At 33.4% G+C, this 16169-nt stretch overlaps 2 protein-coding genes and 1 pseudogene across 4 annotated transcripts; 2 read left to right on the forward strand and 1 right to left on the reverse strand.

The window, feature by feature from the left end:
* Positions 1-419: 419 nt before the first annotated feature.
* Positions 420-4384, reverse strand: LOC145041180 (myosin-binding protein 2-like). Of its 2 annotated transcripts, XM_078989130.1 has the most exons (4): positions 2595-4384; positions 2408-2527; positions 1110-2314; positions 420-938 (listed from the first exon to the last, which is right to left on the reverse strand). In XM_078989130.1, exons 1-4 carry the CDS (start codon positions 4195-4197, stop codon positions 933-935), a joined length of 2934 nt encoding a protein of 977 aa, XP_078845256.1. In that variant the 5' UTR covers positions 4198-4384; the 3' UTR covers positions 420-932. The 2 variants fall into 2 exon arrangements, with proteins under 2 accessions (XP_078845256.1, XP_078845255.1); XM_078989129.1 differs by lacking the exon at positions 420-938 and having other exon boundaries at positions 945-2314.
* A 6117-nt stretch (positions 4385-10501) lies between these two features.
* Positions 10502-11960, forward strand: LOC145041181 (B3 domain-containing protein REM5-like; annotated as a pseudogene). The gene is made up of 3 exons (XR_013679986.1): positions 10502-10639; positions 10724-11116; positions 11222-11960. The product of XR_013679986.1 is annotated as a B3 domain-containing protein REM5-like (transcript).
* Positions 11961-14401: 2441 nt separating this feature from the next.
* On the forward strand, positions 14402-15658 carry LOC145039265 (B3 domain-containing protein REM9-like). The gene is made up of 4 exons (XM_078987340.1): positions 14402-14470; positions 14584-14596; positions 14694-14959; positions 15029-15658. Exons 1-4 carry the CDS (start codon positions 14402-14404, stop codon positions 15506-15508), a joined length of 828 nt encoding a protein of 275 aa, XP_078843466.1. The 3' UTR covers positions 15509-15658.
* Positions 15659-16169: the final 511 nt, after the last annotated feature.

Genomic DNA, 16169 nt, shown 5'->3' on the forward strand with positions numbered 1-16169 from the left:
ATTTGTTTAATTTAAAAGATAAAAAATATTTTCATTATAATAGTTCATTGCTTTTTTATTTTCTTATAAATTCAAAGTTTCAAATATTTTGACTTTTATATTTAATTTTTTTTAAAATTAACTCATGTAATACATGAGTTTTAAAGAAAATGAATGAAATGAAAAAGAAAAATAATAATAAATCAACTCAAATATTTTATGCTTTGGTCATAATATAAAATGTCGTTATATTGTAAAATAAACATAATAGTGTTTTATATTCAAAAGTTATTTATTTATGTTATTTAACTTAATTGTTCTTAATTGACTTAAATTATAAAAAGCTTTATTTTTTATTCATCCCTTTTTGGAGGTAATGGACGAACACAAACATTTCATGACTAAAATTCAAGTACAACACAATCACAATGCCAATAAAATAAACAAATAAAATGATGAGTATGCATATAATATATATAGTTAATTCTAGTCAAAACACCAAACTTGTATATACTTTCAAAAGGACACATAAAATATGAGGAATAGGACCCCTTGCCCTTTCTTCTTACTCCAACGACAAATAAAAAAAATAAAAAATATTCCTATACCTAACCCTCTCCAACGAATTCGAATGCGACCAAGTATTACATACATGCTTTAATTAATACACATAATACAAACTAACTTAGCGTGATGTGAACTTAAATCATCCTAAAAATGGTAATTTTTTGCAGTTTTGCCTTCTTCTAAAACCTCATTAGCCTACACACCATGGACCATCATCTTCCTTTTCCCCTTCAAAAGTAGAGATGAATGGACACAAAAGCTCTCAAGAAAAATTGGGTTGCTTTTGAAACCACATTAATTGTACAAAGGCATAGATAAAACAGGGAGAAATAATCACAACACAACAATAAGCCTCCATGGACCTCAACTCCACAATGCACCACTTTTCACCCCTAGAAGTGAGAAAAAGAACAAAATTTTATGAGACATTATAAGTGAATATAGGCAAAGTTATATTCTATCATTTTCACATAAAAAAATTTGAACTTGTTCATTTCATCTTGTAACAAGTTGAAATTCTTGATGGGTTGATTTTCGTAATCATAAGCGATCAATTATAATACCGTTTGGGTGTTTGTAGGGGCTAAAAGGAGGGCATTTTCGGTATAGTTTTTTGCTCGAAGATTCACATTCCGAAGATCTCGCAAATGATATAAAATTTCTTGAAGAAGTTTCATTCCTTTGTCACCCTTATTCATAGACCCGATACAATGTCTTAAAAACTCTCGATCTGCCTCCAGGGCTTGTAACCTTCCGTACAATTGATCCACTTCCTCTTCCATATCAATTCTCTTCTTCTCAAGTTCAAATCGTGTGATAGCCGTGTCTTCAAACTTCGTGGAATAAAACCCGTTTTCGTATCCGTTTCTTACCGTCACACCATCTTCGCCCAACGTACTATTTGCATTAAAAAGAGGAAGAAGTCTCTTCACCGTTGCTTGTTTTCCATTTTTCTCGATTCCACTTGCAGTATATTCGACAACATGTTCGTTGAAACCGTAATTTCCAATCTCTTCGTAATGATCCTCGGTTACTATTGTGTTAGCAAAATGTCGATCCTCTTCATCGCTCAATGTGAAAAGCTTCTCTTCTAGAACTTTCAATTGTTCGAGGATCGACACCCTTTCTTCCTCGAAATCCGCTAACGATGACTCCAAGTCCAAAACCGAATCAATCGGGCTCCGATGTTGACTTTCTTGATTCGGATGTTGGCTTTCTTGATTCCCCTCTAAGTCAATCGACAATCCGTCGTCATCCTCAGAGTGACTCCAAGAAATCGACGATGTCCCCGTTTTCGTACTCCCCCGCAAAACCCTACTCTTCTCTTTTGACTCATATTCCGACACTTTCTTTCGGAACAATTCCAATTCCTTTTCCTTTTTCATCATAAGTTCATTCAAGAGTTGTAAAGCTTCTTGATCGTATTCTGACTGTTCTTCCATCATTCTTTGATATTGTAACGCCTCCATTTGCATGGCCGACTTTTCTTCTTGAAGCCGGTTTATCATTGCCATGGTCTCATTAGCGGCCACCATCGAAGCATTCCTCTCTTCTTCCAATTCCGTGTATAACTCTTGTAAGGCTTTCCTCTCGGCTTTTAAAGCCGATTTCAACTTCTCAGCGGTGTTCACAGGTTCACTCATCGTACTTCCATGAAATGAATCTTCTGCCCCCGATTCTTTCATCTCGGGAATCAACCAATTCCTGTGGAGTGGGTTTAGGCTATGAATTGAAGACGGTGTTTCCGGAGCTTTCTCTTCCTCTGAATCTAAACAAAATACAAAAACAGAGCTTTATTGAATCATGAAATTTGTATTCAGTTGGGTGAATATATTTTTCTTATGTCACTCATAAAGATTACCATTTTGAAGATCTGAATGCAAAATATTAGAATTTGTTGAATGTTCTTCTTGTTTGATCTCATCACATGCATCCAAAACTGGAATCTCTGTTCCGATTGAAACATCATCTTCTTCATGAACTGCAAAAAAAGTTGAACTCTCTTAAAACCGAAACAAATTGGATTTGAACAGCAAGTTTAAATTTACCTGAATGAATATCGGAATCACTTTCTTGAAGTTCTTCAACATCGATCGATCGGGTTTGAATTTGTTCATCAATTGTGACATGTTCATTTCCAAAATCAATTAAATTCGCATAGGAAACACGAGTTCTTACAGAAAATGTAGACGGGTTCTTTGTTATATGATGAACAGAATCATCAGTTTCAGATGAATCAATATCTGAATCGCTTTCGTGAAGTTCTTGAGCGTTGATTGGTGGGAGTTGAGTTTTGTCATCAATGAGGACTTTCTCATTACCGAAATCTATTAAATTCTCATGGGAAACAACTGTTTTCTCAAAAAACTTGGGTGATGCCTCTGTTTTCTGTTGAACAGAGTCATCAATTTCTGATGAATGAATATTTGAATCGCTTTCGTGAAGTTCTTCAGTGTTGATTGGCGGGAGTTGAGTTTGTTCATCAACGGCGACTTGCTCATTACCGAAATCTATTAAATTCTCATGGGAAACGAATGTTTTCTCAGAAAATTTAGATAATGCCTCTGTATTCTGTTGAATAGAATCATCAATTTCTGATGAATGAATATCTAAATCTCTTTCTTGAAGTTCTTCAGTGTCGATTACTGGGGATTGAGTTTGTTCATCATCGACGACTTGCGCATTACCGAAATAAATTAAACTTTCATGGTAAGCAACAGTTTTCTCAGAAAATTTAGATGATTCCTCTGTTTTCTGATGATCGGAATCATAAATTTCTCCTGAATTCACCTGTGCTTTTTGAAAATCCCCAAACTCATGATCTTCTTCTTCTGGATCAGTTCGAATTTCGTCTGTTTTCGGATCACTTAATTCAAATGGAAACAACTGATTTCCACTGTAATCAATGAAGGAATGAAGATCATGTGAATTTAAATCTTCCCCTTTATCAAACTGAATCAAACTCTGTTCAAATGAATTCAAATCTCTAATCACTTCAATCTCAGCTTCCTTTGTTTCAATTTCTTCATTACCGTCAATTTTGTTGGTTTCTTCAACATAAAGCGATTCTATCTGGTCATCATCAACGAATTTTTCGATATGATCATCAACGGAATTCCCTTTCTTGGCATTACCCAATATATTCCACAAAGGATGAATAACAAAACAAGAAGAATCATTGACAATTTTTCTCTCAAAATTTACTCTACAGCAAGAACACTTCAAATTCACTTCATCTTCTTCATCACTCTGAATCGCATCAATTCTTTCCACCTTCGAGAACACAAAATTCCTTGACTCTTTTTGAAAACCCAGATCGGAGGATGAACAATCCTCACACATATCATGTGATTCCGCTAGCTTTTGATGAATCGAACAGAACCCCATATGTGAAACTTCCTTTGAATGAAGCTCACATAGATGGTATTGAAAATTGTTGTCATCGGATTCGAGAAATTTATCAATTCGAGCACACCAGAAACATGGCGGTTTTAAGCCGAAGAATTGGGCAAAATTGACGATTAAATAGGAGAAAACGGAATTGAGGAGGAGGAGGATTATAAGCGTCCATTCAAGAACAGCATAAATGAGAATTAGAGTGATCCTGTTTGTATTGTTATGCAGCATGGTCGCGAACTTGTTTGCAGCCATGGCGGTTTCGCTGCTACACTGTTTTCCTATATGTATTTACAGAGTAAGAAAATGGTGAAATTGGAAGAAATGATGAAAAGGGTTTTAGAATTTTGGGAGTTTTGATTAGAAAAACAGCTAGCTTATAGAGAGAGAAAGAAAAAGATGAAGACTTGAAGAGAGATGTTCTTGAAGCATTTGACAAATGGGGTATTGACTGAGTTTTAAGCAACATATTTAGACTCAAATGGCATTGGGGTTACATGGCCCTTTAATTTTATAAGAAATCATTTTATAATCGTTAGTATATTTAGAAAATATTAATCGTTAGTATATTTGGAAAATACTAGAGGTAGCAAAACCATTAAATAAGGAAGTGGGGCCGCAAAGAAAAAGCAAGGAGTTGGGGGCCACTAAGGATGCCACATGTTGGACCTAATCATAATTCATACATGTCTATTACTTTCTTTTAGGAGAAAATAAGGTAGAAATTTTGATGTAACTTTTATCATAGAAAATATATTTTTGAGATCAATCTGTAAATTTATGTTAAATATTTATAGTTAAAATAAAATTCTAAAGGGTAATTTTATTTGCACCAAAAAGATTCTAAATGCAGGAATATATAGAATATATAAACCTAGTTTTAATATGAATTTACAGTTCTTACCCTTCCATTTTTATTAAACTTTCAATATGTTTTTTTTATCATTTCAATATTATGCTATATTTTATGTTATTATTTTAGTTTAAATTAACATATTAAATTGCTTTGTCAAAAACATAACTTCTACTCTTCTATCATACAGTATTAATGTAATACAATTTTTTTTTTAATAAAGTTAAACTCAAATAATAATCAAGTTACTAGTTTAGGTTTTTAATTTATTTTATTATGTTTTTGTATAGTCCTAATTTTCTTATCATTTTCCATATGTTTTTTTTTTTAATTTCACATGTATATGCTAATTACTATTGATGGTTGTTACTTTTAATTTTTTTTTTTAAATGAAAACCTCTAAGAATTAGTATGTATACTATAGACGTTAACAAAATAATCATTTTCTTTGTATTAAACAAATAACAAGATATTTTAAAATTTTGGTATCATAATTATAAAATACAAGGGTGTGATTATAAAAAAATTAAAAAAAAAAAAAAAAAAAAAAAAAAAAAAAAAAAAACTTAAATTGAATAATTGAACCAAACAAAATTATGGTTGGTTGATTTGCTTCGAGTTACTCGAATATTTGGTTCATTTGGTTTGATTAACCAAATAAATATACTTTATTCGGTTAAACTGATAAAATTGAATAAACTATTTAGTTCATATATATTTTTTATAATTTATATCTATATGTAAACATTTTATATTTAAACTAGTGGATTAGTTACCAAAAAAGATTTTGATAACTCATTATCTAATTATTAACCATTATAAATTGATAACTCAAACGGTCGACCATTTAACAAGATATCCATTTAACCATATGGTTTGGCGGTTATTAGAAACCAATTATGTTTAATATTTGTATGATTTTAAACGCGAGAGGAAAAGAATCTTTCTAAAACTTATCAATAGAAAAAAATATGTTCACAATGCCGATAGATTCCCCATGAAGAGGTTCTATCCCTAAATTCTAAGATAACATTTACTACACCTCACCAAGATGTTTCTCTTTTAGCCAAAGGCCCAAAAAAAACCATCTTTATCCTGGGTCGGTTTTAATGATTTTGTTATTTGACGACAGTTAGGATCAAATCGGAAATTCAATAACAACACTTATCTTTTATATATATATATATATATATATATATATATATATATATATATATTAATGTTTTAAAGTTTACATGTTTTAAATTTATTATTATAAATAAAAATAAGATGACAAGATTTTAAAGTTAAAGGGGCTATATATATTATTATTCTAAGTTTTAGGGTTTTAATGAAAATTTGACAATTAAAATGGATTAGAAATACATGACGTTTTTTCACAGAATTTTATAGTCTTTTAATTTGTATTTTGATAATGATCTACTAATAAACTATTTTTAATTTAATTTAAAATAAATTATTCAAATCAACTTTGTGATTTTTAAAAATTGTGTTTGGTCCCTAACTTTTGTTTTGTATTTGGACCGTCTTTGTGTTATTGTTTTGTTGCATTTTTGGTCCTTGACAAACATGAAAAAACCATATTATCCTTGTTTATTTCTTGTAATTTTTTAATTGTTTATTTATTATTAACCAATGTAAAAAGTTATTGATTTTTACATGTTGTCCCACCATCTCCATATACCCAATCTTTCACATGATCTCTTTTTCCTACTCTCTTTCACACACACACATGGACTCACTCTCGCTTCCATCATCAGACACCATCAACCATCATCAGACACCTCCAGCCACCAACAACCATCACAGCCACCGACAACCACTACCAAGAACCAAAAATCAACTCTAAAAAAATATGACTGGAAACCTGAAAGTCACCACCACATCCACCTGAGAATATGACATCAAATACAAAACCATCACTAACCATTTTTGCCATTGACGGCCACCACCAGCCACTTCTGCCATTGACGACGACCACCTACTTCTGCCATTGACGACCACCACCACCCACTTCTGTCATTGAAGACCACAACCAATAATACACCCATATTGAAGATTAACCATACATTTAGAAATTCAAGATCTAGAGGTTCCATATTCCCATCAAACCCATTACATGGTTTTTGTTCATTAATATTCTTCTGATTTCCAACCAACAACGAGCTCTAAATTTTTTTCTTATTAACCTTCTTTTGCATAGAAAACCCCTATTATCCATTTTTTTAAAAACAATTCACTATCATGGAGGGGGAGTAGAGATGTGAACTAATTTCAGAAATACATGAATTTATGGATGGTGTTGGTGGCACTTATTCACATTTAACATTTTACAGTTACAGAGGAGGGTGTATCTGGTTTCATGGGAAGGTGTTGCATGTTTCTGGATGGAGGGAAATCGGAATCTAGATGGTTTCTAGAGAGATACCCAAATCTAATATTTGTTGTGGTAGGAAATCGAAGGCTTACTCTTGAATACTTCCATGTCGTCATCAAATTCACATGTTATCAATGTCGTTATTATGGGCTTCATCGGATTTGTCGATGAGCATAAACGACTGAAGTGGTGTTGGAAAGAAAGGTGAGGGCAATGGTGTTGAACAGAAAGGTGGAGTAAAGAGGTGGTGGATGGTCTGCGACGACAATGGTGGTTGTCGACGGTGGTTGTGGGGTCCATGTGATGATAGTTGTACAGGAGACTAGTAAGGGCTTTAACGGAGGAGAGGTGTCATTGAGACTACAAACGGGGATATAAGTGGGAAATGTAAATGGACGGTGTGGAGTGGGGTCTGGGTAGGGTGGGGTGGGTGTGACATCTCCATTTTTATGGCCAAAAAATACCGATTTGTTTATGCTTATTATAACACAATATTCTTCTAAAAAGGTTAATTATGTGGAATTTGTCCAAAAAACATGATAATGATATTATAAAAGCATTTTCGAATCAATGTGTTTTATTTATATTTTTAAAACTCATGATGTCAAAACTGATATAAAACATAAGCATAAACGGAGACTTACAGTGTCTAAATATACTAATGGTCTATATTTCCTTTAATCTCTCATTGTGCATGCACCTTTGTATCTCTACCTATGATACAAAAAAGTTGAGTGGGTCAGGTTGGAGGACCTGATGAGTACATAGAGATTTCAATACCACAATGTTATTTTATATATATATATATATATATATATATATATATATATATATATATATATATATATATATAAGGATAATGGAATAATTTGACCATTTATTATGGGTTAAAACTCATATTATTAATTAGGGTTAATTTTGGGATATGATTAGTGTAAGGAGACGTGTTAGCACCAACTCGAGTGTGCAGTGCAATGATCTTCATTTAGAGGTGAGTATTGTTACCACACTAGTAGGTCGAAGGCACCAATACCGACCATTAATTTGGTGTATGTTATGTTTTTGAAGTTTTTTTTTCGCTTAAAAGTTGTTGGTTCGAGGGTTACATTTTATCAAAATGGTTGAACAAGTTCACACTTCTTCATATGCTTTATATTGATGATTTATTTACCGTTGGAGGGTCTTCTTCCTACTTATTTTTCCCTTACGAAGATGGTTTATATATTCTAATTGTTTTTTTCTTGGTCACCCTTTGTGTTAACATGATCTTTTCATGTATTTATATTTCAAATGTTTTGTTCGTTGGCTAAATTCTTGATAATACAAATTTTTTAAGAATATTCAAAACCATTTTGCAAGAATAATTTAATCTGTAAGAATATTATTGTTGTATTCTGATAGACTGTAGTTAATTATTTATAGGTTTAATGTGCAGTTCTTACAAGTGTATCACTACAAAATATTTGACAATGAATTTGTGATAGAAATGACTTGAAAAATGGCTTGAAAACCTGATGGGAAAGACTTAAAGAATGAATTAAAGAATGATCACACTCACTGTCTAAGAATTTTGTTATTTTTTAAGAATTACACTTATTATTTTTTCAGAATGTCGTTATTATTCAATGAATCACAATCATACAATGTAATTATTTGGTACATTATTAGTTCAAAAATCGATTTTGTGTATTCTTTCATAATGTATTTACTAGTTCATGGTTGACATTATATCATTCTGACAGAATAAAATCGAAAAATATATTTACTTGTTTATGGTTTGCATTCTATCATTCTTACAGAATAAAATCGGATTTTTAAATTTGAATTAATTTAAAATATTTAGATTTTTTAAAATAAAGGAATTAATTATCCCTAAAAATCCAAAAAATTTCTTTTTTAATATAGGTTAATTGACTAAAACGCCCTTAAGCAGAAATTTGTGTAATTATACGGTACATGTTATCATATTCTAATATCATAGTCCCTCAGATCATGACATTCGATTCTATTATATCCGGTGGTCAAGATCTGTGCATTCTGGTACATAATAGTTAGTAAAAACAAAATGACTTAAACATATATATATATATATATATATATATATATATATATATATATATATATATATTCCTATGTCTATATTGTTAACAATAATAAAGTACGTTGTTATTTTCTATGCTTTACCCATGTAGACATGCTGGACTGGTTTTGTGTAGTATGTGGTTGACTATATGTATATAACATCTAATGTTATATACAAATATTATAAATTTATAACTAATGACTAAGTTTTTTTTTCTTTTTCTTTTTTTTTTTTTTAAATTTTAATATTCTTTAAATCTGTCAACCGTATAATACACGGGTTACAACCTATTAAAAAAATAAAAATATATCATTTATTTGTGTAATTAGAATTTCATTCGTGTCATTAGATTTACCCTAATTATTTTCAAATCTATAAAATTTTAAAATGGTAATATAAAGGGAAAATACTAGCAATATTAAAAAAATGGGTGGTTTTTTCAAAATATAAACACAAAAATAGACATTTTCGGATATAGACACGCATTCCGCGGACTCTACTGAAGCTCCGCGGAATGGATCTTAAGGTTATTTTTTTCACATCCATTCTTCGGGGTTTATATTAATTTTCCAACTTATTATTTTCAAGTAAAGATTATAATAGTATGATAATCTTTTATTAAAAGTAATTAGTTTGGGGAATGAATATAAACCCCAAAAAATTGATGTGAAAAAAAAAACATACTAAAGATTCGTTCCTCGGTGCTACCTCCGCGGAATGAGTTCATTCCTCGGAGGTAGCTTCGTGGAATAGATCTTTAGTGTGTTTTTTTTTAAATACATTAATTTATTTACGATTTTACCATTCCGCAAAGCTATCTCCGCAGAATGCATGTCTATATCCGAAAAAATCCATTTTTATGTCTATTTTTTGAAACTAACCTCTATTTTTTTTATTATTAACGTTATTTCCCTAATATAAATGTATATCATGAAAAGGCTAGATCAATCAATCACTCAGCATCTCTAAAGAATATATTTTTACGTTTTTGAGGGATCAAGATTGGGAAATGAAAATAAAAGTGTTTTTACGGAAAATTGTATTTACTTTTACTTTTGACAGTTGACCATACTCTATGTTCAAACTTCAGTTCCATTTCCCTCTCCGACACCCTCTTTCTCCTTTGCACCATATCTTCTTCAACTTTAACTGAATGGCTTCGAGGTTCATCAATCGAAACTCAGGTAAATAAATCTCCCCTTTTTCTCCCACGAAATCACCATTGGACCCCGATTTTTCAACCCAAAACCAACTCCACCACATGTTTGAACTGATAAAGCATATATAAAGCTAAAACCCTCCTCCGCAAATGGCCCCTTTCCGTCGCCTTCCGCGGCTCCCTTCCTTCTTCAAGATCTTTCTCAACCGTTCCTTCGGTCACCTGGTACTCATCTACTACAACGACCCAGTTTCTATCTTTCTTTTCTTGTAATTTTCGTATCATGCATCAGCATTATCAATATTGCAGCCATTGCCATCTGGTTTTGTCCACAAGCACATGGAGAACAACATCCCTGACAACGCAACACTCCGATCTGTAAATGGAGGCTATTCCTGGAGATTGAAGATGAAAAAAGACGGTGATATTTACTGCTTTGCCGATGGATGGAAGCAGGTCGTTGAAGACACCCAATTGGTTTTTGGGGATGTTCTTGTCTTTTGGCTCGTTGGTCGCTCCATCTTCAAACTCTTAATTTTCGGTACAGATTGCTGTGAAAAAGATTTCCCACCAAAAATAAAGCTTAAACATGATCATGATCACATTCATGAAGAAGAAGAAGAAGGTGATGATGATATTGATGGGGACGCCGGGGATCCTTGCTTTACGATGGTTTTATCTAAACAACAAAAACTTGCTTTGGTAAGATTTGGGTTAGTAATAGCTATCATAAATTCATCATATATAATCTGTAGATTTTTTTTATTCAAAAATAATGATAATAACAATAACTTCTGTTTGCATCAGCGGTTTCCGGGGGAATTTGCCTGGTTGATCAGAATGAAGGCAGGAAGAACAATAAGTATGAAGAATCTGGAAGGAAAAGAGTGGCCAATAAGGTTGCTTTCAGAGGGGGTTCATTATACAAGGTATTATTTGTCCAAGGGGTGGAATGAATTCAGGCGAGATAATGAGTTATGGAGATACATGTGTATTCAAGTATCTCAGAAGGGAAGATAAGCTCTGTTTAGCAGAAGTCACCAAGAAAAGAGTTCCAGATGCTGTTGAAGTTCTGAAGAGACCGAGAGGGCGGGGGGCACGTGTGGTGGTGGAGCAACCCGCCGGAAAAGTTTTGAAGAGACCGAGAGGTCGTCGTAAGGAGGTTGTGGTGGAGGAAAAGGTGCAGTCTACAGAGCCAGATGGCAACGTTCCGGTGGCTGAAGTTGCTCAAGTTTTAAAGAGGCCGAGAGGTCGGCCACCGCGCGTGGAGAAAAAGGTGCAGTCCACAGAGCCGCCAGATGGAAAAGCTCCGGTGGGTGAAGGATTGAAGAGGAAGAGAGGGCGGCAGAGGCGTGTGGAGGTGGAGAGTAAAAACGGCGGTGTGACGGTGGTGAAGAGACCACGTGGAAGGCCATTTAAGAAGAATGTTGATAAGAAATCCTAACAAAAAATTATTATAGTGGTCTAACTTATATGATGTAAACAAATCTATTTAACATGTTCACTTTGTTAGAAACGTTACTTATTTATATGAATACTAGGAATGTTTTAGAGTCGTACATTTTTAGGAACGTACATTACCATCACAAGATTGTGGCATACATAGGCTTTAAGATTGCATCCGACCATCGTACTTAGGCTAAAAGATTGCATTAGACCTTCATCATTCCATTACAAAGCGTTTCCCAAATACCCATTTTTATGAAAAGAAGAATTTTTTCTAAAACAACCACAAATAGACCCAAATGATATTTAAATCCTTATGGAACTAGTTCAACAGAAAAAAAAATCAATTTTCAATCATCAATGTTGCAATGTTTTATTTGCTGTATAATGTACTAAAATGTTTAATTAATATTTATTGGATGTACCTTTCCAAGATGTAGTAACTAGCAGCTGACCATATTTCTTGTTTCATGTAGGAAATCGATTTTCACGTCTAAGATAAGAGTACATCTTCTTTTGCTCTAAGCTAAAGCCCAACCATGTAGTAGTAGATCTTAAGTCAACATATCCATTAGATCTTCCACTTTGAGCAATCAAAAAATAGAATAAATTACTCAAATCGTCCCATGGTTTAATTATGAGTTTTTTGCACTCAGACCGTCCTCAAAGTTTGGTTTTATTGCGTTTTCCATCCTTATCCGATGTGAAAAGACTATATTGCCCTCTCTAATTTATTTTTTACTTATTTTTTATTATTAATTTTATATTTTTTAATAAAAAAATAGAATGGACCCATACCTACCCCTTTATCTTCTTAAGTTCAAGCCTCTTCAATTTACTGCCATTCACCACCACTACTATGCCTTTACTCACCTCCTAAATCATCACCATCTCCGGCAAGACCAAAATTCTGACGAAACTAGAACACCGGCGTACACCATACTCGCCACCATCATCTTTTCCCCTAAATCGATAAACCCTCATCGGTAACCTAACACTCACCCTCACTATGCTTTTTTTTTTCCATCTCGTTCATTCATTGGATTGCCGACGGAGATCTTAAATCGAAAATCGACGATCTGCAATACAAGATCTTGAACTCAAATCGAAGATCTGCAATGCAATATAAGCTCTGGAACTGGAATTGAATATCTTCACTCAACCTGTATCTCAAATATCCCACCACCATCATCGTCTTACTGAAATTAGAACCATCACCACCATCGTCTTACTGAAACAAGTGTTTTCTGAAATTGGAGACACCACCACCATCGCCTTACGTGAATCAATCCACCACCCTCATCGCTTCTGAAAATCTTCAATTCTTCGACCAAAGTCATTACACATTTTCATCGCTTCTGAACTGTTGATGAGCTCAAACTACACAGATCGATGAATCAGAGGTCGAGGTTAGTGTTTTCAGATGGAGGATTACCTTTTCATTGATGGATTGAGCAACTAGTTGTTCTTGATTTCTGGAACCTCTGACGACACTTTCATTCAACCTTTTTTTTGTTTGATGTTGATTTTAGTTACAGGTTACAAGTTTTTTTGTTGGATTCCAGGTTTTGGTTGTGATTACATGAAGTTTGTTTGTTGTTTTTTTTGTTCAAATTCAATTAATTTGGTGTGGTGACTGGTGGTGGTTTTCAGATGTGAATGGTGGTGATGATGGGAGGTTAACGGAGGTGATGCCAGAGGTTATGCGATCAAAGGTTGACGGAGGGGAAGGGGAGGGAGAAGAACTGTGTTGGTGGGATCATATATTTTTTAATTTACCTTATTAATTAATAAATAATAAATAAATAATATAAAAACTGAAAAACAAAAGAAAAAGGGTAATAGTCTTTTCAAGTGTGTGAGGACGAAAAACACAACAAAATTATAAAAAAAATAATAAGGACAAAACTCATAATTTTGATCAAACCATAAGACCGATTTCAATAATTTGTTTAAAAAATAATAATCCAAAACAGTAAAATTGGTTTTGGGGTTGGGTGAGGTTTTTTTCGTAAACGGTGAATTCAAGAGTAATCAATAAAATTGGTTTTTGGGTTGGGTGAGGTTTCTTTCGTAAATAGTGAATTCAAGAGTAGTCCAGGGATGAAAAATATAGAAACATATTGATGAAAGCACATCACGATAACATGTTACATGAACTAATTGAAATATTCAGTTTAATTATTTTGGATTCTATTTTTATCAACAAATATACATCGTGTTCACATTAATTGGAACGTAAAACACAAGCACAATACGAATTTTGTAATTTATTTTTTTATTAATAACTCATATAAATTTAGTTAAATAAATTTAATGATATGCCTTGCGGATCGATTTATATTACGAGATTAAAATTAAAATATGAGGGAAAAGAAAATAAAAGTGTTTTTGTTTTGTGTGTTTTTTACGGAAAATTGAAATACTTTTTGGCTTTGGACAGAAATACGATTTTTGTAATTTATAGTTGTCTTAATTTTCCCTCTTTCTCTCTTCAACTTCAATTTTCATTCTATTTTCGAACTTCATAAATCCAACGAAATGGCCCCTCGCCCTCGCGGGATCCCTTCCTTCCTCAAGATCATGCTCGACTGTTCCGCTACTCACCTGGTACTCATCTACTTCAACCAACGACCCCAATTTCAATTTTCGTTTCTCGTAATTTTCGCATCATATCATGCATTAGCATTAGCATTAATTTTTTTTATTATTGTTTATTGCAGCCATTGCCAACTGGTTTCGTCCGCAAGCACTTGGAGAACGACATCCCTGAAAACGCAACACTCCGATCTGTAAATGGAGGCTATTCATGGAGATTGAAGATAAAAAAAAGATGGTGATATTTACTGCTTTGTTGATGGATGGAAACAGGTAGTTGAAGATACCCGGTTGGAGTTTGGGGATTTTCTTGTCTTTTGGCTACTTGGTCGCTCCATCTTCAAGCTCTTAATTTTCGGTACCAATGGGTGTGAAAAAAAATTCCCGCTTGAACATGATCACGTTCATGATGAAGAAGAAGGTGATGATATTGATGGGGATGCCGGGGATCCTTGCTTTACGAAAGTTATACCGAAAAAGGGAAAACAAAAATTTGCTTTGGTAAGATTTGGGGTAATAAGTAATCATAAATTCATCATATATAATGATAATAACTTTTGTTTGCATCAGCGGTTTCCGTTGGAATTTGCACGATTGATCAGATTGACTGCAGGAAGAACAATGAGCATGAAGAATCTGCAAGGAAAAGAGTGGCCAGTAAGGTTACTTTCAGAGGGGGGACATTATACAAGGTACTATTTGTCGAAGGGGTGGAGTGAATTTCTGCGAGATAATGACATATGTGAAGGAGATACATGTGTATTCAAGTATCTCAGAAGCGAAGATAAGTTCTGTCTAGCAGAAATCATCAAGAAAAGAGCTCAAGCCGACGGAGCTATGGCTGTTGAAAGTCTGAAGAGACCAAGAGGGCGGCCGGTACGTGTGGTGGTGGAGCAGCCAGCCGGAAAAGTTTTAAAGAGACCGAGAGGTCGGCCGCCGTGTGTGGAGGTGGCGGTGGAGAAAAGGGCGAGGCCCACAGAACCAGATGAAGGCTTGAAGAGGAAGAGAGGGCAGCCGAGGCGTGTGGAGAGTAAAGACGGCGGTGTGTAGGTGGTGAAGAGACCACGTGGAAGACCATTTAAGAAGAAGATAGCGGCTCAAGTTGATAAAAAATCCTAACAAATAATTAGTATAGTGTACTAACTTATATGATGTAAACAAGTCTATGTAACATGTTTTTTTTTTAGAAACGTTGCTTATTATTATACATAGGGATAATGACTTGAAAGGGTAACGAACTTTCAATTTTTATTACATTTAGTCACTAAACTTTTTTCGTTATCTATTTGCCATTGAACTATAGAAACTGTTCACATTTTACCCTTATGACCGGCTGTTACCGGTCATAAGGGTAAAATGTGAACCATTTCAATAGTTTAGTGGCAAATAGATAACGAAAAAAAGTTTAGTGACTAAATGTGAACAAAATCGAAAGTTTGTTTCCCTCTAAAAAGTTCAATGACTAAATTTGAACAAACTTTCTATTGTATTATGTTTTAGCAAAATTATTTATTTTTGTTTAATTGTTGCAACATTTGTTGATGAAGAAATCTATGAAATAAAAAAACAAAATGCAACATCCGGATTTACAGGTATCATAATTTAAGTATTTTTCTTTTGAGTTAAGAATAGAGACTCGACGAGTTGACGCCTCAGCTCGTCAACTAAGGTCGCGACTGATGACTCGGATTAATGAATGGACTCGACAAGT

This window comes from Lactuca saligna, chromosome 4, assembly GCF_052625555.1.
Source record: "Lactuca saligna cultivar CGN05327 chromosome 4, ASM5262555v1, whole genome shotgun sequence".
Lineage (NCBI taxonomy): Eukaryota > Viridiplantae > Streptophyta > Magnoliopsida > Asterales > Asteraceae > Lactuca > Lactuca saligna.

Coding starts and splice junctions, on each gene's coding strand:
- LOC145041180 (XM_078989129.1), bottom strand. CDS start 4,197: ATGGCTGCAAACAAGTTCGCGACCATGCTGCATAACAATACAAACAGG. Junction 2,528..2,594: donor TGATTCCGATATTCATTCAG/GTAAATTTAAAC, acceptor CTTTTTTTGCAG/TTCATGAAGAAGATGATGTT. Junction 2,315..2,407: donor GCATTCAGATCTTCAAAATG/GTAATCTTTATG, acceptor TATTTTGTTTAG/ATTCAGAGGAAGAGAAAGCT.
- LOC145039265 (XM_078987340.1), top strand. CDS start 14,402: ATGGCCCCTCGCCCTCGCGGGATCCCTTCCTTCCTCAAGATCATGCTC. Junction 14,960..15,028: donor GAAAACAAAAATTTGCTTTG/GTAAGATTTGGG, acceptor TGTTTGCATCAG/CGGTTTCCGTTGGAATTTGC.